This window comes from Panthera tigris, chromosome D1 (genome assembly GCF_018350195.1).
Source record: "Panthera tigris isolate Pti1 chromosome D1, P.tigris_Pti1_mat1.1, whole genome shotgun sequence".
NCBI classification, from domain to species: domain Eukaryota; kingdom Metazoa; phylum Chordata; class Mammalia; order Carnivora; family Felidae; genus Panthera; species Panthera tigris.
In genome coordinates, this window is record NC_056669.1 from 105,267,922 (window position 1) to 105,293,290 (window position 25,369).

At 45.4% G+C, this 25,369-nt stretch overlaps 3 protein-coding genes across 4 annotated transcripts; all 3 read left to right on the plus strand.

Annotated features, from left to right (window-relative positions):
* Positions 1-1,515: 1,515 nt before the first annotated feature.
* Positions 1,516-4,889, plus strand: LOC102967164 (secretoglobin family 1D member). The gene is made up of 3 exons (XM_015542004.2): positions 1,516-1,640; positions 3,396-3,583; positions 4,762-4,889. The coding sequence occupies exons 1-3, from the start codon at positions 1,586-1,588 to the stop codon at positions 4,789-4,791; spliced, it is 273 nt and encodes a 90-aa protein (XP_015397490.2). The 5' UTR covers positions 1,516-1,585; the 3' UTR covers positions 4,792-4,889.
* A 6,918-nt stretch (positions 4,890-11,807) lies between these two features.
* LOC122231074 (ubiquitin-conjugating enzyme E2 N-like) lies at positions 11,808-13,031 on the plus strand. Its single transcript, XM_042958052.1, has one exon. The coding sequence runs from the start codon at positions 11,884-11,886 to the stop codon at positions 12,340-12,342; it is 459 nt and encodes a 152-aa protein (XP_042813986.1). The 5' UTR covers positions 11,808-11,883; the 3' UTR covers positions 12,343-13,031.
* Positions 13,032-21,513: 8,482 nt separating this feature from the next.
* LOC102951131 (mammaglobin-A) lies at positions 21,514-24,812 on the plus strand. 2 transcript variants are annotated; one of them, XM_015542042.2, is made up of 3 exons: positions 21,514-21,706; positions 22,091-22,278; positions 24,653-24,812. In XM_015542042.2, the coding sequence occupies exons 1-3, from the start codon at positions 21,652-21,654 to the stop codon at positions 24,689-24,691; spliced, it is 282 nt and encodes a 93-aa protein (XP_015397528.1). In that variant the 5' UTR covers positions 21,514-21,651; the 3' UTR covers positions 24,692-24,812. The 2 variants fall into 2 exon arrangements, with proteins under 2 accessions (XP_015397528.1, XP_007092042.1); XM_007091980.3 differs by lacking the exon at positions 24,653-24,812 and having other exon boundaries at positions 22,091-22,350.
* The last annotated feature ends 557 nt before the right edge of the window (positions 24,813-25,369 follow it).

A 25,369-nucleotide genomic window follows, 5' to 3' on the forward strand; every position in this document is an offset into this window, starting at 1 on the left:
TCATTGATTGATTCGCCTACCCATGACCACCGGGTGGTTTGCACCTCTTGGCTATTGAATAACACTAGTATAAACATGGGTATGCAAATATGTCTTTGAGAGCCTGCTTTCAATTCTTTTGCCTATGTCCTCAGAAGTGAACTTGACTGACTGACCGTATCGTAACTCTACTTTTAATTTTTTGAGGGACGTCCGGCCCTTATCCTCAGAAGCTGCATCATTTTACATTCCCCCCAAAATGCACAACACTTCCTTTTGCTCCACACCCTGGCCCACTCTTATCATTACCTTTCTTTTTTTTTTTTTAATGATAATCACAATAATGGATATGAAAAGCCCGTGTGATTTTGACTTGAGATCTGAGGCCCAGCATGCGTGTACTGGTGCAAATGAGCCCAGAAGCGTCTCGCCTCACCCACTCATTCTGCTCCCACATCTCACACAGTCAAATGGAAACTCCCCTTGATTTGGCCCATCCTGTCTCTCCAGTCACAAAGCCTTCCCTGTCCCACCGTATACTGTGGCAGGTATTACATGTTTTGGGGTAACCTAGGTACCTGTTATTCCCCAGCCACGTGGTTTATGCCATCTTGTCTTGTCTCAAGCTCTTTCCTCAGGAACCCCTCTCCAGCTATTCCTTGATGTCAGAATTCTATATACCCTGCAATGGCTCTCACAGGGGCTCCCTCTGTATAACAAGACCGACATCCTAATACCTTCAGTAGGAAGTTTCCACGCCTCCCCTGTGCTCCCAGAGAGCACGCTGCTCATAGCTGGGGAGAGGCCAAGGACGAGCCCCTTGGGTAGCTCTATTGCCTGGACCCTGATGACTCAGAAGATCTGACCCTTCCAGTGGACAAGAAAAGCTAACGAGGAGCTTCTTTTGGTCAATGGAGAGCCTGACTTGATTTGAAATATCTTTTGATACTTTTAAACATCTGAGCTTAGAATAGCAAATTAGTAGTTGGGGAGGGAGTCTTCCCCGTGGCATCTTGGGATACCGAAAACCACTCATTGCTCTTACTCTGACTCTGATGCTATTGACCTTTCTGCAACTCACCTGCCCAAAGGAAAACGCGGCCTGGCAAGCATCATTTCACATTGAAGATATACTCTAACCAAGAGTAGTGGTTTCTTGATTCATAGTCCTTCACTTATTGGAAGAATATTTGCTTTTCCTCCCCTGTGTGCCAGGCACTATGCTTAAGTAACGATGAGCAAAACCAGAGGCTGCGTCTTCAGTCAAGGAGTTAATGTCCAGGGGGGTGTGCATCAACTAACTGACTATACGCTTATAAAACTACAAGCTCAGTTTTTGCTATAAAGGAGAGGTGCCTGGTGCCAGCAAGGCCTGTATATGGGAACATTCACCAAGTCACTGAGGTCTGTGACACCAATGGACGGCATGAGCCCTGAGTAAGGAAGGGAGGGCTGAAAGCCAGGCCCGTGACGTGACCACATGTTTATTTGGGCAGCACGAGGGAGGCCCTCTAGCTATAAATAGTCCTGGGCTCCTCAGGCTCCTGAGTTCAGCCACTAACTGCTCACCCTTCACTAAAGCTGAAAACTCAAAGCAAAATAAACCATGAGGCTGTTCCTGAGTGTCCTGCTGGTCGCTCTGGCTCTTTGCTGCTATGAGGGTGAGTATCATTTCTAATCAGACCAGCACCAGCCCTGGTGAGTACCCTTCTCTGAACTAGGTCAACCTAAGTGGCTTTCTTTAAAAAAAGAAGAAGAAGGGGCAGAAGAGCTAGTGTTCTCTGAGTCTCTAAATAATAAGTCTTCAAGGGGGCTCTGGGAAGCAGCAGCACTCACTATATCTACTAGTGAGTAGATCTCACTGTATCTGCCAGTCCCCTGCTTTTCCACGAGTACTACCAGTTAGTGCAATCGTGGGATTTCTGTTCATCTAGATCAATTCCAGCCATCTATTCAACAATATTTTTGTATGTCTTCTTACCCGTGATACGGACCCACGTCTTCCTGAGTTGTTCTAGTTCATCTGACTTTTTAAACACCCTCCTCTTTCCCCGTGTTGCCTCTGATTGAACCTCTCAACTTCTATGATCAGGGCTCAGATCAGAGCCTAGTAGGGCACTTCCCGGCTGCAGCGTGATTACAAAGACAGGGGGGCGGTGGGGGGGGGGAATAGAGAGCCCACACCAGAAACAATGGTCACTTTCAGGCATCCGCACCATTTCAGTGGGGTCAGGAAAGAGCCTCAGTTCCTGTCTCTCACCCTCTCTAAGGAATTCTGAACATCACTGCAGGGAGAAAAAAAACAATCATAAATAACTTTGTGTATAAGCTTTAAAGTTGTTCAGACTGGTGACCTGGGGAGTTGTTTTGTATGCATGTGTTCAACTTTATTACCGTGTCTGCATCCAATAACAATCTTATTCTTTCATTTAGTCTCAAACTAGCATCTTCCAACATATATATAGTTTGATCTACTCTTATCCAAATACCCACCCTCCTCTGCTCTCTGGTAAGGTCTGACTCTACTATTCACTTACAATCTTGATACTCAGGGGCCCTTGGGTGGCTCAGTCGGTGAAGTGTCAGACCTTGGCTCAGGTCATGTTCTCACTGTCTGCAGGGTTCAGGCCCCACGCCCGGCTCTGTGCTCACAGCTCAGAGCCTGGAGCCTGCTTCAGAATCTGTGTCTCTGGGACGCCTGGGTGGCTCAGTCGGTTAAGCGTCCGACTTCAGCTCAGGTCACGATCTCGCAGTTTGTGAGTTCGAGCCCCGCATCGGGCTCTGGGCTGATGGCTCGGAGCCTGGAGCCTGTTTCCGATTCTGTGTCTCCCTCTCTCTCTGCCCCTCCCCCGTTCATGCTCTGTCTCTCTCTGTCCCAAAAATAAATAAACGTTAAAAAAAAATTAAAAAAAAAAAAAAAGAATCTGTGTCTCCCTCTCTCTCTCTGTACCTCCCCCCACACACACACACACTTCTTGTGCTCTCTCTCTCTCTCTTTCAAAAATAAATGAACATTAAAACATTAAAAAAATAAAAAATTGATACTCAAACCTCCTCTTCTCTGATATTCAAGGCAAAAACAAGGTGTCATCCTGTGCAGGCAAACCTTAATTGTTTGAATTATAAAGAAAGTGAATGTCAGCAAACCAAGAGCGTCCTGGGAAAAAGGATGTGCTTTAAAAAGGATAAAAACTGAACTAGGGATTAGTAAGCCTGTATTCTAGTCCTGGCTCTTCTATACTTCCTTTGAGATGTGAGGAAGCCCCAGCTGCCGTGTCGGAACTGCTGTGCCGTGTCGGAACTGCTGTGCGATGAGATCATAAAACCCCTGGGGTTCCTGTCTAATTCTAACCTCAGGGAACCCAGAAAATGCGTGATTTTCCTTATATCAATTGCATTTCTTTTTTTTTCGCTAGCCAATGCGTTGGCCTGTCCAGCCTTTGTTGCAGATCTCTCAGGCTTCCTCTGGAAAACTCCAGGTCTCTTCAAGCTATCACTTGCAAAATATGGTGCACCTCCAGAAGCCGTTCAGGCCGTTTTGGATGTGAAGAGTTGCACAGATAACATCTCCATACCCGGAAAATTGATACTTACACAAATATTGGTAACTTCTTTCTTCTTTGTGCACAGAGGCTTCTGCTCAGCTTCCTTAGCCAGGAAGGCAGTCAGGGTGCCGCTCTGTCGGGGGCGCAGGCGGCGGAGCCTCACAGCTTGCTCCTGAGAGGGTGACAGGTGGCCACCGGGTGGATGGCGTTACATGTGGCAGCTACACTAAGTCTGGGCACATTCCTGTTCAGGTCACTTCCCTGGGCGCCAGGTGCCCCATAGTGCCCTGAGGAGGAGGACAACTGGGACCCCACGCAGTGGTGTTAAAGGGTCAAAGTGTGGCTGCCCCCCTGCCTGGGAGCTTTTCTGAGGCCGAGCTCCCCTCGCCCAGTGGACACAGTCACTGGGGAATCTCGTGTCGGGTGTTGGGATGTTGAATAGGGAGACAGCTGGAGGGAGGGAATCAGCTCGGTGCCCTGACAGCATGGAGGGCAGCTGGTGCGGGCAGAAGGGGGACACCGAGCCAGCTCCTGCAGAGCCAAGGCCTCTCCCCACCACAACTCGGCCCACTCCGCCACTCCCCACCTCCCATTCCGTCCCTTATGGAGCCCGCAACCACACGCCTTGCTCGCTGTGCCTCCTGTGTCCACGTGTGAAGGCGACACGCCTAAATTCCATCTTTGTCAAAAAATAAGATACTTAAAGGAGACTCTCAGCACATCGACTGCTGGATTGAGGTCACGAGTTTCCGTCACAAATGCCCGCAGGGACCGAGTTTTCAGTACCCAGGAGATGTGCCATCGGGTTGAATTGCCACACCACGAGCCTGGGAGTCTCCAGCCAGTACCCCCAAAGTCCCCTCCCACCCCTTTTCCAGTCTTTCACCCCTGTATCCCCTTTGCAGTGAAAAGGTAGAGTCCTCTGCCCTGGGGTATCAGAGGAAAGATTCCGGGAGGCTCCTCCTTCCACTAGAAACCTCAGCCTCGCACGCAGTCACCTCTGGGTTTATCTGCCAGACTGTGGGAACGGTTTTCTCACGACTTGCATGGTTTGTTGTAATCACCTCAGGTATATTTAGTTGACCGGCCTCCCCGGTTTCCTGTCTTGTGCCCATTCTCCTTGCCTTTTGTCCGTTAAAACTTTACTGACAACTTCTTGTGACTGACAGTCTATGCTCACGTGTCATCCCCAGGGGCAGTATGAATAACCTTCTCTCTCTTTCTTTATCTATTTCAGGGGGAAATCACGGAAAAGTGTGCAAATTAAATCTTACATCGTAGTACCTCTGTCTTGCAGTGATCACCTGATCTTCTGGAAAATGTAAAGGTTTCAACATCTTGCTTCAATAAATCATTTGCCCTGCATTTCTCTACTTGTCTTGTTATTAAACGACACCTTCCGGCCTTGAGCTGGGATGGCTCTTGCCGCAAAGTGGCCATTGGGTGTTGTCAATAGTAAAGTTCAGAGCCCTAATGTCCACTTACCCATGGCGGCCTGAGGACGAGGACCCCAGGAGGAAATGTTCGCTCAGAAATCATCCTGAATCACTTTATACATCTCCCATTCACATGGCCTTGAGTGAAAACTGAGTTCCAGGTCAAGGACCAATGAAAACATTCCTGCTACGGTTTTGTATTGAAGGATACCCACAGCCCAGCTGGCTGGCCAGTCATATGCTTCCCAACCAGCAGCATCACTAATGTTTTGTCCTCATCACAGGCACAACCAAACTGCTTGGTCCTCGCACCTTCGCTGTGGCTTCCATCCTATGAACTGCCCCGTGCAATTTGTCTTATGTCCACTTCCGAATTGTTAGTGACTCTCCAGAGTTCCTCCTTCAGTTACGTCTTTTTCCACTTTGCACACACACGTTGCTCATCAGGACTAGACCACTCACCGACGCCTGGAGCTGATGCTTTTTCCCACACGTTCTCCCAAGAGCTCCAGAAACGGCATCCAGCGGCCATCGAAGCATCCGCATTCAAAGCGCCACAGTTACTTCCGAAGAAATATATAAAACTGTACACCCTGTCTGCCTACAACCAACTCTCCCTTCCCCGAACCCCCTTTCTGGCTAATGCCCCGAACAAAGAGGTACCCAATGCAGAAAATGTGGGTACATCCTAGGCTCCTGGATTCGTTTCCAGTGGCTGTTGAAAAATACTACCACACACTTGGTGGTTTACATCAATTATTTTCTCAGACTTTGGGTGACAGAGGTCCTCATTCTGTAACACTTGGCAGAAGTCGCGTGTCAGCAGGGCCACATCCCTCTGGAAGATTGAGGCGAAAATCTGTTCATGGCTGCTTCCAGCTTTGATGGCTGGAAACCAGCATTCCCGGTCTTGCCCCCATCATTCTGATCTCTGCCCTCAGACGTCACAGAGCCTTCTCCTTTTCTGTGTCTCTTAATCTGCCTCTGTCTCCCTCATATAAAATATATAGGGTTGCATATATCCTAGAAATCCAGAAAATTCAGGACAAGCTGCCCATGTCAGAATCTAGTTTTTATTGCATCTACAAAGTCCTCTTCTTTTTTTTAATTGTTTTTAACGTTTCTTTATTTTTGAGACAGAGAGGGACAGAACATGAACGGGGGAGGAGCAGAGAGAGAGGGAGACACAGAATCGGAAGCAGGCTCCCCGCTCTGAGCCATCAGCCCAGAGCCCGACGCGGGGCTCGAACTCACGGACCGCGAGATGGTGACCTGAGCTGAAGTCGGACGCTTAACCGACTGAGCCACCCAGGCGCCCCCCCTTTTTTTTTTAACCATGAGGGGCATAATTGCAAGCTGCCGAGAATAAGATGTGGGTACGGTTTGGGGTTCCTGGGTGGCTCAGCTGGTGAAGAATCCGACTCGTGATTTCAGCTCAGGACATGATCTCATGGTTTGTGAGTTCAAGTCTTGTGCTGGTCTGTGCATCAAGAATGCAAAGCCTGCTTGGGACTTTTGTCTCCCTCCCTCTCTGCCCCTCCCCCTACTTTCTATCTTTCTCTCTCTCACTCTCAAAAAAAAAAAAAGATGTGTGTATCTTTTTGGTAGCTTACTGCATTCATCTCCCCCCACCCCGACATACAAAACTTCACTGAGTTCTGCCCCCTCCACTCCCACATCCTCACTTCTGAGCTTCCCCTCCTTGCCATCCCCAGGGCTGTCATCACAGTCCAGATCCAGTCCTGTCCAGCTTGGTTTAAGTCTCCTACATGGTTCTCTGGGCTCTGCGATACCCTTCCTGTAGTACATCCTCCTCATCGATGCCACAGTGACCCTCCTCTCAAGCTGTGAATCTCATCTCACTACTATAACCATGAACTACTAGAGGGCATGGGCTTCCAAATGCTATGATATGAGTAAGAAGGCTTTGTGAATCCTAAACTTAGCTCTCAAATCATAGTAGGTAGTTGATGCTACCTCTGGCCGAGAAATAGAAGCTAACAGCTATCTAGTATCATCAATTATTAGCAACGCCTTTAGAGTAGGTGTGTATTTTTAACACATCAGGAAACATGCACACTGAAATAGGTCCCCATTGTGTGAAACGCATTCCATAGTCAGCCTACGAACTATGCTCGGTGGACACAAGGATCATGGAGCTCTTGCAAACTCTGAGAAACGTCCAACTTTTGATGTCGACTCAGCTCCTGATCTCACGGTTTGTGGGTTCGAACTGAGAGTGAGAGAAATCAATAATTCAGAACAACAAATTGTTTCAATCATTATTGTTGTTGATCAAATAGTGAGCACTTACATCTACCGAGCACTCTTATGGGTGGGTCATTATCCCAGAAGATTTACATGTTCTGTGTCAGTCCCTGCTAGTATCCGGGAAGGGAAAAGATGATTACCACCATTGAATGTGAGGAGGAAGAATGTCTTACTCAAGCGTTCCTCACCCCTGGCTCTGTGTTAGAATCACCCAGGAAGACCTAAAAAGCAAAATGATGCCCAGACTTCCCCCCAGCTGCTATACACACATGTAGATATCTCTGCAGGTAAAACCCATGCAGCCCTCATTTCCTCATCTCCAACTCCTTCGGGTGCCAGCTGCTCAGTGACTAGGGAAGCAGGTGCCACCTGTTGACCGGGAAGAAGGGCAGGACCTCCATGAGACTCCGATGACCCTAGCATCACCACAGTGCTCACCTTGAGAACCTTCTTTTCCTTTTTTAAGTTTTATTTTTATCGAAGTAGTCTCTCCCCGCTACAGGGGGCTCAAACTCATGACTCCAAGATCAAGAGTCCCGTGCTCTTCCCACTGAGTCAGCCAGCCACCGTCTCCCTTAAGACCTTTCCTTAGCTACTTCTGTGGCCCTTCAAGCCCAGTAATTTCAGGTGTATTCATCGGTTACATTGTTATAAAACTAATAAACTCAGGGTCTCATATGGGAACATTCTCCTACATGAGCTGCTGATCAAGAGTGTGAAGTTAGATCAAGAAAGACTGTAAAGGCTGGGGCTGGGAGAAGAGAAGTTGAAAGAATTCATGTTTACTGAGGGCAGAGTTTCTGTCTGACATGGGTTCTGGAAATGGGTAGCCATGACAACATTGTGAATGCACTTAATGCGGCTGAATCGTACGTTTAAACATGGTTCAAATGGTAACTTTTATGTTATGTCTACTTTACCAAACACCCACACGCACCCACGCACGTATACGCACATGTGTGCATGCACACACAGACTCCAGAAGCTATAGCTCTCTGAGGCAGGAGAAAGATAACTAAATGGGAGCAGGCCTGTAATGCAATCTCCACTGGACATACTTCCCCAGAGGGGCTGAACCTCACACTCAAATTATGTCTGGGGTCAACTCTCTGTTGGATTTGCCTCCTAGATTCTTCTTGGTTGAGATACATCTAATTTTCCAGAAACTCTGACTCGAACTCACAACTGAGGTACACTAAGTAGGAAGGATTGATGTGCACAGAGTCTTTTGACTTTGTCCTTGAGGCTTCTCGTTGTCCCCCTGAACACAGATGACCACTCTCTGCCCAGGGACCCCCTCCTCCTAGGCTTCTCCCTACATCCATCTTCCTCTCTATGACAAGGTCAACACTCTGAACACAAAACTCTGCTTTTGCCATTGCTCACTTCGAGCAAACGTTCGAAGGTTCTCCATTTTATAGGATATGAAGTTTAATGTCTCTCTTCTGCAATTAGCGTGTTCAGGCCTGTATAATAATCAAAACCTCCTATGGTTCCAAGACTGAGATTTCTCCTTTTTTTCTCTCCTTTACTACTACTTTCTCTGCCCCCCAGCAGCTAACCATAGTTTCTGACAGAGCTGGGGCCTAAAATGAGGAGAGACAAGAAGACAAGAAAGTTCTTAACTGACTCATACTCTTTTGCAATTAGTCCATAGTTTCTGGGCCAGGCAGCTCTTTCTCCCATGGATTCTTTCATGGATCTTCAGAAAACCCAGATTACCGAGATCTCTTCATCTCTTTATGGCTTAAAAAAACATTCAGAGTAAAACAAAGAGCTCTGGAAAAATTAAAAATATGACAGCTGGAAAAAAAATAACGAGTTGAAGGACAAAGCAGAATCTTGGAACAAAAATAATGTATGTATTACGGAAACAAATAGAGAACACAAATGTTGGAGAAAAGAAAAGCATGTGAAAGCATAAGTCCATGAGACCCAGCTCTCAGGTTTCCAGAATGACACAGATCATGGTGGGAAGAAAATCAAAGAAAGACTACAAGAAAATTTCCTATAAATGAAAAATATGAAATTGAGTATCTCACTCACTCCTCACATCGAAACACATTTCTGTGATTTTTTTTTTTTTTTTTTTTTGGACATCACTCAAAGAAAGGTATTTCTTTCTGAAGGAAATACTAGGTCATATCCAAGGATGGGGAATAAAAATCCATTCAACAAGAGACTGGAAGACACAGGAGTAATAGTAAAAATTCACAGGCTTAAACCTTTCATTGTATATGAATGGAGTTCTCTGTGCAGCCAAATGTCATTTAAGCATGAAGATGACTGGAGATTTCCGAAGTGCAAATCTTCAAAAGTTTTACCTCCATTGAGCTTTTTCTCAAAGGGCATGGGAGGATATGCTTTACCAAAAAAGAGTAGATGAGGAAAGATAAGGCAGGGGATCCAGTCAACACAGGCTGTAACACAGGTTTTAATGAATGAATCAATAGAGAACAGTTAACAAAATTGCGAACACGTCAAAACCAGGAGACGCAGTGAAAGAAGTGGTAGCTGAGTATGAGGCTACATGGTGTGGATACGGAGAGACATGGCTCCAATGCTTCTCAGTGGAAGCCGTTTCTCACTGTTCTCCTTTTTGAACAGTGCTTCCTTATCCCTATTTTAAAATGCAAATTTGGAAAAACACAGGACGTTGTTAGACATGAAAAGAAAGGACGGGCTAGAAAAAGAGGGGCCAAAGAAATGGTCAGGTGGAAATTTGGCAAGAAATAGGTTGTGACGTGGCAAATTATCTCAGGTCAACTTGGAATGTACACTGTACCAAACTTAGGAGCAACTTGTGTCTTTTATGGAAAGAATTAATGGATTTCCTTAAGGAACTCATGATCAGGTCAAAAGACAAGACAAAAGAGGAGTGAAAAAAAGATATCAAGTATATTCCTGGGAGGGAGATTCTATCATAGAAATCAAAGGCCTGTAGACATTCACCAAAGAACTAGACCCTTATGAGCTACGCATTCTCCCTGAAGGCAGACTATAGGAGGAGGCCGATGGCTGAGTTGGATTTTGAAGGAAAACGAGGATGTGGATGACAGAATGAAGCCAAGGTCCTCCGTGACCAAGAACAAACTTGGGCAAAGCCCTGGACATGACATGAGACTGAGCTCTGCTCACCAAACAACACAGATGCTGACGCTCCCACTGGCACCTGTCTGCACTGGGGCTCTGCTCACTGTCCACCTAACGTGACGCTACCTAGCACTACTGATCTTTCACTACAAAGACAACTGTTTTTAGATATTTCTCTAGCACTAGATTTCTGAATCAAGGCCTTATTGTCAACTGAGGCTGAAAACTTCTTGTTTTGAGTAGACCACCTGAGCATCGGCTAGTCTCTACCACTTGATGCCAGTGGCATACCCCTCACCCTGTGGGGACACCCAAGACATCTCCCGACATTGACAAATGTCCACAGGTTTGGGTGGAAGGAGGGAGTCAGTCAGCTTCAGTTGAAAATCCCTGTCTTCCCAGTGGAAAAGCTTTATATCAGTTCTCCCATGTCCCTCTTGTCATGCCCCCTGAGAACCAGAGGTTCACAGTTGTGCTTGCTTATGGTTGGCAAGAAAATCTTGGCACATAGTGGAGGGAAAATTACTAAGGCAATCTAGAAGATAATGGTGTAGATATCTAATGAGCTGTATGAACTGTCCCACGTGTGTTGGGAGTAAATGGCTAACCACATGTCTCTTGGAAATGTCAAGTTGTGTAAAGTTCAGGGTTTTGGTGAATGAGCCAAGGAGAATTAACTGCAGGCAACACCTGATCCTGGCGTGGCTTCCAAATCCGGTGTGTAGCCTCAAGTCATGGGATAGATCCGGGTTACGTTGGATCAAAGTTCAGTTGGATCAAGGTAATGGTTACTTCTAAGGAACAGGGAGACTGAGGTGGCCCAGTCCATGGAGGGCAGGGGCTCACACTTCCTCCTGCACTCCACATCCCTCTCCCTATTGTGACATCAAAGTCCTCATCCAGGACAAGTGGTCCAACTTTCACACTGTGCAGATGACATGATACTCTATATTGAAAACCCAAAAGATTCCACCAAAACAACTGTTAGAACTGATCCATGATTTCAGCAAAGTTTCAGGATACAAATCAATGCACAGAAATCGGTTGCATTCCTATACACAACAATGAAGCAACAGAAAGAGAAATCAAGGAATCGATCCCGTTTATAATTGCACCAAAAATCATAAAATACCTACCAATAAATCTAACCAAGGTGAAAAATCTATACACTGAAAACTATAGAAACCTTATGAAAGAAAATGAAGAAGACACAAAAAATGGAAAAATATTCCATACTCTTGGAGAGGAAGGACAAATATTGCTAAAATGTCAATGCTACCCAAAGCAATCTACATATTCAATGCAATATCTATCAAAGTACCACCAGCACTCTTCACAGAGCTAAAACAAGCAACCGTCAAATTTGTATGGCACCAGAAAAGACCCTGAATAGCCAAAGCGATCTTGAAACTTTAACCAAGGCAGGAGGCATCACAATCCCAGACTTCAAGCTGTATTACAAAGCTGTACTCATCGAAGTGGAGCCCTGGACTTCCACTCGTGCGTGAGGCGAGCGGAGCCAGAGTCGAGACCTGAGGCCGAACTCGGGATCTGACAAGATGGCCGGGCTGCCCCGCAGGATTATCAAGGAAACCCAGCGTTTGCTGGCGGAACCAGTTCCTGGCATTAAAGCAGAACCAGATGAGAGCAACGCCTGTTATTTTCATGTGGTCATTGCTGGCCTCCAGGATTCCCCCTTTGAGGGAGGGACTTTTAAACTTGAACTATTCCTTCCAGAAGAATACCCGATGGCAGCCCCTAAAGTACGTTTCATGACCAAAATTTATCATCCTAATGTAGACAAGTTGGGAAGAATATGTTTAGATATTTTGAAAGATAAGTGGTCCCCAGCACTGCAGATCCGCACAGTTCTGCTATTGATCCAGGCATTGTTAAGTGCTCCCAATCCAGATGATCCATTAGCAAATGATGTAGCGGAGCAGTGGAAGACCAACGAAGCCCAAGCCATAGAAACAGCTAGAGCATGGACTAGGCTATATGCCATGAATAATATTTAAAATCGATCTGATCATCAAGTGTGCATCACTTCTCCTGTTCTGCCAAGACTTCTTCCTTTTTTGTTTGCATTTAATGGACACAGTCTTAGAAACATTACAGAATAAAAGCCCAGACATCTTCAGTCCTTTGGTGATTAAATGCACATTAGCAAATCTATGTCTTGTCCTGATTCACTGTTGTAAAGCATGAGCAGAGGCTAGAAGTACCATCTGGATTGTTGTGAAACGTTTAAAGGCAGTGGCCCCTCTCTGCTTTTATTCATTTCCCCAATGATGGTTAAAGTATAAAGCACTGTGAATGAAGGTAGTTGTCAGGGTTAGCTGCAGGGGTGTGGGTGTTTTCTCTTTATTATTTTTTTTGAGGGGGTGAGAGGTAGTTTTAATTTTATGGGCTCCTTTCCCCCTTTTTATGGTGATCTAATTGCATTGGGTAAAAGCAGCTAACCAGTTCTTTAGAATATGCTCTCTAGCCAAGTCTAACTTTATTTAGACGCTGTAGATGGACAAGCTTGATTGTTTGAACCAAAATGGGAACATTAAACAGACATCACAGCCCTCACTAATAACATTGTGACTTTGCTGTCAAGTGTAGAATCCTTCCTTCAAAAAAAGCTTGTGACCATTTTGTATGGCTTGTCTGGAAACTTCTGTAAATCTTATGTTTTAGTAAAATATTTTTTGTTATTCTACTTTGCCTTTGTACAGTTTATTTTACTGTGTTTCATTTTCCCAATGTGACAATCGTATTTAAAAATTAAAACTGATGGAACATTCTGTTTTGGTCTTCACCATCTGACAAGTCGAATGACAAGAGGTGGATTTTGCCAGTTTCTTTTCACTAATACAAACTTGTGTTAAGATATCACTGAATGGAGTATTTATAAGCTGGCCCTGAGCATGCATAAAGCATTGGTATCTGATATTTTCTTTACCTCCTAGAAATTTGAAATAAATGTGTTTGTGTTGTCTGATTAGTTAGATGATCATTGGTGTCTTGCCATGATGTTTGAAAATTACTGTACAGGAGAGTCACAGCAAAGCAGCCGTTGTGACTGGCTTTGTGTAGGACTCACATGTGCCACATTTGTTTGTCTGGCATTTCGGTTATGACCTTTTTCTTAGTTTTTGTCTGAAAACTTCATGTGTAACCACTGGTGTATGATACTATTAGGAAACACCAATCTGATAATCATTTGGGGTTTGCTGAGGCATTTATGAGTCTTCCTTGTAGACCTGACGAGCAGATCTCAAGCAACAGCTTGCATAAGTGTCATCCGAAAGGTTTCTTCCTTTGTGAGCATCAAATCCTCAGTTCATGATTCTTACTTTCATCCTTCAGTATTTGCTCTGGGAGCTATTGTTTGATATTAAGTAATTTTTTCTGCATTGACAGAGTTCCTCCCCTCAGAAAAACTGTTCTTTCCCACCTGTTTCCATATCTAATTTCTGATCCTTATTATTTTTAAGCCATCAGTGTAGCCAGTCCTAAGTATGGAAATGTTAACCTGCGGGTTGGAACCTTTGTCTCTTGCAATTTAAGGTAATGGATATTGTAGCCCATCTGAATTTCCCCTACTCTTTATTCTCATAACTTCTGGAGTTTCTTCAGAATGTGGTGTATTTTATTGTGCTCCTATGTAAGATGAAGAATTATCTATTAAAATTACATTTCAACATAAAAAAAAAAAGCTGTACTCATCAAGACAGTCTGGTACTGGCACAAAAACAGACCCTCAAATCGATGGAACAGAATGGAAAGCCCAGTAATGGACCCACAAACATATGGCCAACTAATCTTTGACTCAGCAGGAAAGAATATCCAAAGGAATAAAGACAGTCTCTTCAGCAAGTGGTGCTGGGAAAGCCAGACAGCGACATGCAGAAAAATAAACCTGGACCACTTTCTTACACCAGACACAAAAATAAACCCAAAATGGATGAAAGACCTATATTTAAGGCTGAAGCCGTCAAAATCCTCGAGGGGAAAGCAAGCCAACCTCTTTGACCTTGGCCGCAGCAACTTCTTACTCAAGACATCTCCGGAAGCAAGGGAAACAAGCAAAAATGAACTATTGGGATTTCATCAAAATAAAAAGCTTCTGCACGGCGAAGGAAACGATCAGCAAAACTAAAAGGCAACTGATGGAATGGGAGAAGATATTTGCAAACAACATAACAGATAAAGGGTTAGTATCCAAAATCTATAAAGAACTTCTCAAACTCAACACCCCAAAAACAAATCATCCAGTGAACAAATGGGCAAAAGACATGAATAGACATTTCTCCAAAGAAGACATCCAGATGGCCGACACGTGAAAAACTGCACAGCAGCATTCATCATCAGGGAAATACAAATCAAAACCACAGTGAGGTACCACCTCACCCATGTCAGAATGGCTAACATTAACAACTCAGGCAACAACAGATATTGGCGAGGATGCGGAGAAAGAGGATATCTTTTGTATTGTTGGTGGGAATGCAAGCTGGTGCCGCCACTTTGGAAGTCAGTATGGAGGTCCCTCAAAAAGTTAAAAACAGAACCACCCTACGACCCAGCAATTGCACTACTAGGTATTTATCCAAGGGATACAGGTATATTGTTTCAAAGGGACACATGCACCCCAATGTTCACAGCAGCACTATTGACAATAGCCAAAGTATGGAAAGAGCCCAAATGTCCATCGATGGATGAATGGATAAAGAAGATCTATATTGTGTATATATATATACAAAGAAGATATATATATTGTGTGTGTATAATATATATAAACCCAATGGATTTTGCTTGGCAATCAAAGAGAATTAAATCTTGCCATTTGCAACTATGTGAATGGATCTAGAGGGTGTTATGCTAAGCAAAACTAGTCATTCAGAGAAAGACAAATATCACATGCCTTCACTCATACGAGGACTTAATATACAAAACAGACGAATATAAGGGAAGGGAAGCAAAAATAATACAAAAACAGGGAGGGGGACAAAACATAAGAGACTCTTAAATAGAGAGAACAAACAGAGGGTTACTGGAGGGGTTGTGGGAGGGGGCATGGGCTAAATGGGTAAGGGACATTAAGGAATCTGCTCCTGAAATCATTGTTGCAGTATATGATCACTAAATTGAATGTAAATTTAAGACAAATCAATTAGGGGCGCCCGGGTGGCTCAGTCGGTTAAGCGTCCGACTTCAGCCTAGGTCACGATCTCACTGTCCGTGAGTTCGAGCCCCGCGTCGGGCTCTCTGCTGACAGCTCAGAGCCTGGAGCCTGTTTCAGATTCTGTGTCTCCCTCTCTCTCTGACCCTCCCCCATTCATGCTCTGTCTCTCCCTGTCTCAAAAATAAATAAAACGTAAAAAAATTTTTTTAAACAAATCAATTAAAAAATAATGCTTAAAAAAGGAGAGAGGAGAAAGGAGTCTTCATTCAGGAACACAAAGAAAGTGGAGGTAGCACCAGAATGACAGGTGGATGACTGGTTTTAGTGTTGGGTTTGATCCCTGACTTTACTAAAGAGTCAAATGTAAACGTGCTTCTCTCTCGAAATAGACCTAATGATAAAACATGTAATAGCATCAGTAGAATCTTTGTATAAATTCAACATCTGCCCTGAAAAGCTGTTACACAACAATTAATTAAGCACCACTCTATCGCTGCCATCACACAATGGCCAGCAATGCACAGGCAGTGCCCTCGGGGAGCCTAACAGAGAGGAGGGACCATGGGATCGGGATTCTGAAGATGTCAGGGGAGAGCTGCTCCCAGAGTGCCAAGGGGTGTCGACAAGGGAGATCCCTAGAGATTCAGGGCCCAGGGAAGGGCAGAAGTGGGCGGGCTGTCTTGGATGTGGCATCAGGAGTGAATGAGGAGTTTCAACCCTGTAGGACTGAGGCAAGGACAGTGGGGAGGGGAGTCCACAGGGAGCAAAGGCCTCCAGCAGAAAACTGGGTGGATGGCGGAGGGGGGCGGTGCACACAGAATTCAACCTGGAGTTCACATAGGGCAGTAGTGTGAGTCAAGATCACCAGAAGCCATTGGAGCCCTAAAGTGGACGTCCACAAGGGTCAAACCAAGGAGGTCGTGTCAGGAGATATCTCTCAGTCAGAAACACCAGGCTCCTTCCCTAAGGAGCTCTGCCAACCATAAGCGGTGTGCCGTTGGTCAAGTTACGTGACCTCTCTTGTCCCATTATCTACATAGAAGGAGAAATGACACGCGCTCCTCATGGGGAAGGGTTGGGGGACAGGATGTGACCTCCAGTTGACCCATGAGCTGGACCCTGGAAACTGGGGGCTCCTCACCCACCTGCCCTGTTCTTGGAATGTGGGTTCCACTTAGCCCTATTCCACCCCAGAAGCTGCTCCAGTGACAATGCCTTGAGACACTATGATGTCATGTTGAGACCATCTGAACTGTGTTCAGTGTGACTGAACCCACTTACTGCCTCTGTACAAAGTTTCTGACTCTGGAACATAGGTGTGGAGATCTACCCATCTTTTTTGTCTTTACTTTAGTTTTTCTAATTTATTTTAACGTTTATTCATTTTTCAGACACAGAGCACAAGCAGGAGTGGGGCAGAGAGAGAGGGAGACCCAGAACCTGAAGCAGACTCCAGGCTCCCAGCTGTCAGCACAGAGCCCCACGTGGGGCTCAAACTCACGAACCATGAGATTATGCCCTGAGCCGCAGAAGACCTGAGCTGAAGTTGGACGCTTCACCGACTGAGCTAGCCAGGTGCCCCTCATGTTCAGTTTATTTATTTATTTTGAGATAGAGACGGGGGAGAGAGAGCACCGGCGGGGGAGGGGCTGACAGAGTGGGGGGCACAGAGGAGCCAAAGCGGGCTCTGTGCTGACAGCAGAGAACCCGCAGAGAACCCAACGTGGGGCTTGAACTCACAAACTGTGAGATCATGACCTGAGTTGAAATTAGACGCTTAACCAACTGAGCCACCCAGGTGCCCTCCTGTGTCGGTTCCTTTGTTCATTAAACCTGGAGTGGCCACCTTTTCTTCTCTCTCCCTGCCCTCTGCATACAGGGACTGGTTTCCGATTATACCCGCGAAACCGGAGAAGAGATTGCCACCAATGGAGGGTGACCACACATCTCAGTTTCCTCAGGAGAATCCTGGTTTATGCTGTTGTCCTGGCACTCCATCCATTTTGTGACCTCTTTCACACTCCAAAGCATCCCCATTTGGCCAAAAAATTTCATCATCACCCGACGCGTTGTGTTGTCATCCGATTAAAGGAGGTTTGTACCAGGGCCTTGCATCCAGTGAGTGTTCACCCTGGTTTGCTATTCATGTTTTCTTAATTTTTTTCATTCTTTATCTATTTTTGAGAGAGAGACAGCGAGACAGAGTGCAAGTGAGGGAGGAACAGAGAGAGAGAGGGAGACACAGAATCCGAAGTGGGATCCAAGCTCTGAGCTGTCAGCAAAGAGCCCGATGCGGAGCTTAAACTCACGAAACTCAAAATCGTGACCTGAGCCGAAGTCGGACACTTAACCCACTGAGCCACCCAGGCGCCTGCCCCCACTTTTTAAAAAAAAATTTTTTTTTACTCTTATGTTTTCTTGAATTTTAAAAACGGGTAATTGTTCATTGCCTTGGGCCTTGAGAAGATTAATAAACCAACCGGATGTAGAATATGTTTGACAGAGACTACGTGTAAGTTATGTCTCAATGAAACTCTTCCAGGAAGTCAGGACAGTATCCAGTAAGCATGGATCAAAATACCGTGCTCTGGGCTCAAACGTAGGATTTTGCCTGCGCTCTGAACATGATCTTCTCCAGATCTTTCAGAGAATGTGAAGTTGAAGGAAGTTTCCAGGGGTCTCCAATGGTCCTAGACATCCAAAGGTTAGCATAAGGCCTTTCACCTTTTTATGAAATTAATCACTGGCGGCTGACAGGTACATGGCACCAGCTCTGTGCCCAAACCCGTTCTGAGGACATATGACAACCCCAGGATGTTCCCACTGTACAAAGAGACACAGCTGGGAAATCTCCAGACCAGGATTGGCCCAAGGCGAGAGGTGTACCTGGAAAGGCCCAGGTAATGTGAACAACCCACCTTGCACTGCCATCCAGATGGCTCCAAGGCCAGCACCTTTCTGAAAGTTTCTGGCCCATGGAAGTACCTTCCCATCCAAGTCTTAGACTTTGGCATGATCTTACCGAAGAAGAGCTTCACTTTCAAAAAACATGCCGGAGGTTAATGTCCCAGCAGCCTTGGAGGGGAGGGGCAGAACCAGTGTTACAGAATCAATGGGCAAAAACATATGGGTTATCATGTCCCTAAATACTGTCAAGTGGATCAGTATCAGAAACCTACAATTTAAAAATGCCTAAAGACCATCTAAATGTCAAAATAACTCCTTCCTAGGCTTTGGTGCCAATGCAGGAATCACTGGGGATAAAATGGCTCTCACAGACTGTTGTCACTTTTATTAAGTATGGCAAAGCCTCAAATGATCAACTTGGTGTGAGTACATCTCAGGTCTTGCATGAGCCCAAGGACAGGCCAAACATAATTGTGTCGTGCCACATACTTTCTCTCTCTCTCCCACAACACAAGGTATTCACAGTGAAATAGGTACCTGTGCAAATTCACCCACATACCATGGTTTGTCATAATAGGTGATCAGTAAGTGTCACCCAAACACCGAAGCTGAAGGCTAATTTCTGAACTTCACTTGGGGACTTGAGTGAAAGCTCCTTCGGGGAAGAGAAAAAAAGTCAGGCTGCCTACCCAAGCATTGTGGTTTCTTCTATTTCTCCTTGTAACCACTGGCTCGCAAATGAGTCCTTTGTGGGCTGAGTTATTGTTATTTGATTCACCTAAGAATGATCATCATCTGCTGTGGAGGAAACATCGAGGTAAAACAAAAAAATACACCTCTTTCTTGTGGGCACCAAGCACGCGAGGTGGGATTGTAGCCTCGCTGAGCTGGGTATGAAACCTCTGAAGAGACCGGCATCCCAGCAGGTAACAGGGCAAGTCCCTAACAACTGGGGCACCAGGGAGAGTCCCCATTTTGTCCTAACCAAAATGTCTCCCATTTCATCAGTAAAGTCCTTCATTTGAACATTGTCGTTTGGAATGGAGATTGGCAGCAATGGTCAACTGGGCGAGAAAGTACACACAGAAGAACATAACCTTCTTCCCTATTGCTAGCCTGTGCCTAAAGGAGTATTTTTCTTGGCAACTTATGTTCAGGCTGAACGATGGGAAGAAACGAGTCCCAGATCATCTAAACAGCAAACACGGCATTCACAAATAATCAACTCATCTGTCTGGCTCACTCATCAGTTTCTTTTCTTTCTTTCTTTCTTTCTTTTTTTTTTTTACTTGAGCCAACCTAGTTTCTCTTGTTCCTTTCACCTTCATCATCTCCACATAAACTGATATGGCTTTTCTAGACTATGAGGCTGTCCTATCTCTCTTTTGACACCAAGAGGCACACCACCCTCCCTGTCATTCTCTTGCCCAGTACCAACTGCTCTAGAGAGAACCTCTGTACCTGCTGTGCTCTCTGCCTAGAACACCCATCCCAAGATCTTCCCCTTGATAATCATTGTCCACTCATCTAGCTATAGCTGGCCTGGCCCTCTGTACAGGATGCTGCCCCTCATGGCTGTTTTGTTGTTCCCTACAAATCACTTTCTGAAGTCACTCATTCAGTTATGGGCTTTTTATTTATGGTTTTGTGAACATTTTTTGAGCCTGACGCAGGGCTCAAACCCATGAACTGTGAGATCGTGCCCTCAGCCTAAGTCAGGCACTTGACCGACTAAGCCATCCAGGCGCCCCAGTTAGGGGCTTTTTGTTGCCTCCCTTGTAAGAGGTAAGCTCCACAGGAGCAAGGTCCTGGTCTGACAGCTGAATCTGGGGCATGCAGCACAGAATCCACTCATGGGGGAAGCTCATGGTTACCTTTGAACAATGGATGTTTTGGGGTTTTTTTATTGTTGTTTTTTTTAATGTATAAAAATTTATTGTCAAATTGGTTTCCATACAAAACAATGGATGTTTGGATGGATGGATGCTTGCGTGGATGGATGGATGGATGGATGGTACCTCCCATTTATGCATGATTACCTTGTTCTAAGCCCCGCAGTAAGTTCTTTACAGAGTGTCTGTTATCCTTGCAAAACCAGGTGTGGTCTGATTTATGCGCATTTTAGAGGCAAAAGAAGCTTGAAATAACCAGCAATTTAACTTGCCCTAAGACACTTCATGACTAGGTCCTGCATCCAAGATTTAAACCCACATCTTGGGGCGCCTGGGTGGCTCAGTCAGTTGGGCGTCCAACTTCAGCTCAGGTCATGGTGTCACAGTTTGTGAGTTTGAGCCCCGTGTCATGTTGGGCTGGCTGCTGTCAGCTCAGAGCCTGCTCGGTTCCTCTGCCCCCTCTCCCCCTGCCCCTCCTCCCGCTCATGCGAGCTCGCTCTCTCTCTCTCTCTCTCTCTCTCAATCCCTCTCTCCCTTTCTCAAAAATAAACACTGAAAAAATACAATAAATCCACATCTGCTTGAGCCCAGTCCTTACCACCATTCCTCCATTCAGCACTGCCTCTGCTGAGCGATCAGGTGCTTTGCTTTCTTCATCCTTTGAACCAATGGGAAAAAAAAAAAAAAAAAAATCCCGAACAACTAAAAGAAAGATTATTCATAGATTCAGAATAGAATGAATTTATGAAATTTAGTTAATGAATTGAGATAGTCTTTGTACAAACAGCCTTTAGAGAAAGTTAGACATTGTTAGGATTTGCTAAACGTCCAGGCCCTTGTCAAAAGTGTCTATGGACACGGGAAGTCTGCCCTCCCGAGGAGCTGTCTGGTATTGCACCGAGCCCAGCTGCGTGGTGAGCCCACAGGAACACAGGATATGAAGCTTTCCATCTGTTGAAGAAGGAGGACAGGTGGAAGGAGACTAATAAAGACCGCAACAGTAATAAAACAACAAGGATGACCACACAGGCACACTCTGTCGTCGTTTCATTAGCTAGCAAGCACTTTTGCATTGATTTCATCTAAAGTTATTATGGCAGTTCCAAAATAGTTTTGAGTCCAGCAAGCTGTCTCCTTGGTTTCTACAAACAGGGCACAGGCTGGCTGGGCTGATTCTTGCTGTCATTTCCTGGCCCAGTGCCACGTTTACTGTGTGACTCAGTCCCTCACTTCGGGGAGGGCTTAAGGTGATGGCCGGGAGAATAAAAGGAGGAGTTCTAGGTGCTCAGCTCCCAAGTGAGTTCTTTCTTCCCTGCCACGTCGGACTGACCGGCTAACGCCAGCTGCCCTCAACCATGAAGCTGCTGAGAGTCCTTGTGCTGATTGCCCTCCCCCTTTACTGCTTGGCTGGTGAGTTCTGTGCAGCAAGGACAGGTTCGGGGCTAAAGGTGGTGTCAGGGCCCTCTGGAAGACCTCCTGTTCCCCAAATTCAGGCCAACAGGCTCCACCTCATTTCTTCAGTGTCTTTGTTTTTCATGGTTATGTAGTGTTGGCTTCTCTGGGCTGTGGAGGTAGTGCAGGGATGGAAAGGGAGCACAGATATTTTCAGGCTTAAGGAAACCCTAGGTCCTGAGTTTACTCTCTGAGAACTGAGAACTCAAGACCATTCACCATCATCTTTCTGAAAGTATGAGTCTACTGGGATGCAGATTGGATGACCAACATCCTAGGTTGCTCCCAAAAAGGGGCTTCAGGGCTACGGAACTGAGATCGCTTTTATGTGTTTTCTTTCAGGTTCTGGATGCCCATTTCTAGAGGAAGTGGTTAACAAAACAATCAGTCCTGAAGTGAGCGTTAGTGAATACCAAAATTTTCTTCAGGATTTTGCTCAGACTACTGATAAAAAAGAGGCCTTGGCTGATGTGAAGCAGTGTTTCCTCAACCAGTCAAACGAAACTCTGTACAACTATGCACAGATGATGGTAATTACAGTTTCTTCTGATGTGCTTTCAAACCACGGGGCAGGGACTAGTAGGCTCTACGTTTGTCACTAATGATGCCAAAGCAGGTGTTCAACGTGCTTTATTTTATTTCAGTGAATGTAATTGTGGCTGCATGTGAGTACTCTGACATCAAGAAAGCCAGCCAAGGTCCCAGTGCCGAGTTGCCTCTGCGCTTCTTGGAATCTTTAGTGAATGATAAATGAAAAAGGCAAATGAGGGACAATATTCACATAAAGGCTGAACTACCCTTCAGTATCCTAGTACACACTCACACGTCCACACACAAACTTTCTCTTTTTTTCTTTTTTTAAGTTCATTTATTTACTTTAAGGGGCAGGGGGAGAGAGCACGCATAGAGGAGGAGCGGACACAGGGAGAGAGAGAGAATCTTAAGCAGGCTCTGCCCTATCAGTGCAGAGACAGACGTGCCTCAATCTCAGGAACTGGGAGATCGTGACCTGCCAACTGAGCCACCCAGGAGCCACAATATTTTTCTTTTTTTTTTTATTCTTTATTTATTTTTGAGAAAGAGACAGAGAGACAGAGTGCGAGTGGGGGAAGGATCAGAGAGAGACACACACACAGAATACAAAGCAGGCTCCAGGCTCTGAGCTGTCAGCACAGAGCCCAACGTGGGGCTCGAACTCATGAACCACGAGATCATGACCTGAGTCAAAGTCGGATGTTTAACCGACTGAGCCACGCAGGCACCCCTCATTTTTTTTCTTTATTTTGAAATTTTTTTCTTGCTTTTTATTAAGTACACTCTCCACCCAACGTGGGCTCGAACTCACAACACTGAGATCAAGAGCCACAGGCTCTCCCCGCTGAACAAGCCGGGCATCTCCACACTCATTTTCTATCAAGGTAAAACACATCTGATTCTCAAGAAGTCCCTTACTTGTAGAAGTGACCGGCAACAATGATCCCCTTCTTCGTAGGAACAAATAATAAAATGTTCATGAGAATGTTTTAATAGAGTCCAGAAGAACCCATTATGAAGAGGATTCTGTACCTCTTACTAAAAGAATTTAAAGCGTGCTTTCAAGCAATCAAAATTTGTCAGTATAAATGATGGGATTCCTTGACTATTAATTAAAGACCCCATAGATGACAAGGACAGATCATGGGTATGAATCTGCCTTGGGGGATGGAATTGTTGAAAACAACAAGCAGTGTTTCGTTCTCCATAATGTATTCCCTATCTTGATACTCCTATGGAAACATTCCAGGGTAGACAATTTAGAAATACTGCCAAAGCTAAAGCTAAAAGTGTTTATCACTCAGAAGAGCCAACATGGATGAACCTTGAGGACCTTATGACAAAGGAAATAAGCCAGCAAAAAAAAAAGACAAATATGTTGCATGAGTTCATTCATATCAGTTTTCTAGAGTAGCCAGTCTCCTAGAAACAGAGGGTAGAATGGTGGCTTCTAGGGGTTGGGCTGGTATGGAAAATGGGGGTTGTTCAGTGGGTATAGAGTTCAACAATAGCAAGACGAAAATGTTCTGGAGATTGGTTACACCACAACATACATAGACTTAACGCTGCAGAACTCTATACTTACAATATGAAAATGGTCAATTTCATCTTATGTGTATTTAGCATAACTAACCACTTTAAAAAGTGAAATTCCCTTCAATCAAGGATAATGGGATGGGGTTTTATGTTGATGTTTGTTTTGAAGTTTATTCACTTCGGAGAGAGAGAGAGAGAGAGACAGAGTGTGAGCAGGGGAGGGAGGGCAGAGAGAGAGGGAGACACAGAATCTGAAGCAGGCCCCAAGCTCCGAGACGGCAGCTCAGAGCCCATGGGGCTCGAAACCACGAACCGAACCGTGAGATCATGACCTGAGCCTAAGTCGGACGCTTAACTGACTGAGCCACCCAGGTGCCCCTGGAATGTTTTCTTTGAAAATGTCGATTAGACCGATCGCTTGGAGTGCACATCTCCACTGTTTTGTAGGTGTCAAAGGTAAAGGTCTCGGTGTCAGACCGTTTTCGGTATTTCTAACACGCAAAGCCACGCCAGAACTCAAAAACTACCCATTTTCGTGTATTTGGGCTGAGACTTAACGATTCTTTGTTGAAATAAATACACCCTGATTAATATAGGGATCCCTGATGGGGAAGAGATCTGGAAACACCAGCACCTGTTTGGCATCAGTAAAGTCTCCTGATCGTTACCATGAGAGACGAGATCACTCTGATCTTGACTCGAGCACAATCCTTCTTGGATACCAGATGTGTGTGGACAAATCCTAGAAGCCAAGAAGAAATGCGCGTTTTTCAACTCTCGACTTTGGAACAGAGAGCTGAACATCGGAGTGACGTCTCTGTGTTTGTTTTCCAGCAAATAATGTATTCCAGTACGTGGTGTGTCATTTTTTAACTTTCCCCAAGACCGGAGACCCCGAGGACTACAGAGAATGGTCAGCAACTGACAGCCGGTGAATATAAACCACGACTTTTCTTCCTTCTTTCTCTTTTCATCTATAAACTGCAAGACAACTGTTGAAACCTCAAATACATTTTCATTTCAATAAAGCATCTGCAAATGGAAAATTCTTTTCATGGGATGTGATCAAAATGGAGGCTGTGGAGAGCCTCCCGTGCCCGAGCTCACGCCCACACACACACGCTCATAGGGAACTGTTCCTTGGAGAGCACATGGGTGAAGGACTGAGGAATCTGAAAAACGCTCTGTTCCTTCCCACGTGTAGCACAACAGGGGTCCTCACTCCGGAAATGTGCTTTTCCATCCTCGTGGCCCCCATTTTCCCTGGGACTATCTCTGAAGTCCTCAAGACCTAGGCTCTGCTGATTGGGCTGCATGCAGTACCCCTGATCCACTGGTGCGGCAAGGCCCTCCTCTCAGCCCTCTGCACCTGACCCGAGTGAGTGGGGTCAGGAGTAGAGCCAGGGAGAGATGTGACTTATCCAAAGCAGGGGTGAATCCTGGCTTGATTTTATTTATTTAATTTTTTTAATTTTAATTTTTGAGAGACAGTGAGAGAGAGGGGGGGGGCATGAGCAGAGGAGGGGCAGAGAGAGAGGGAGACAAAGAATC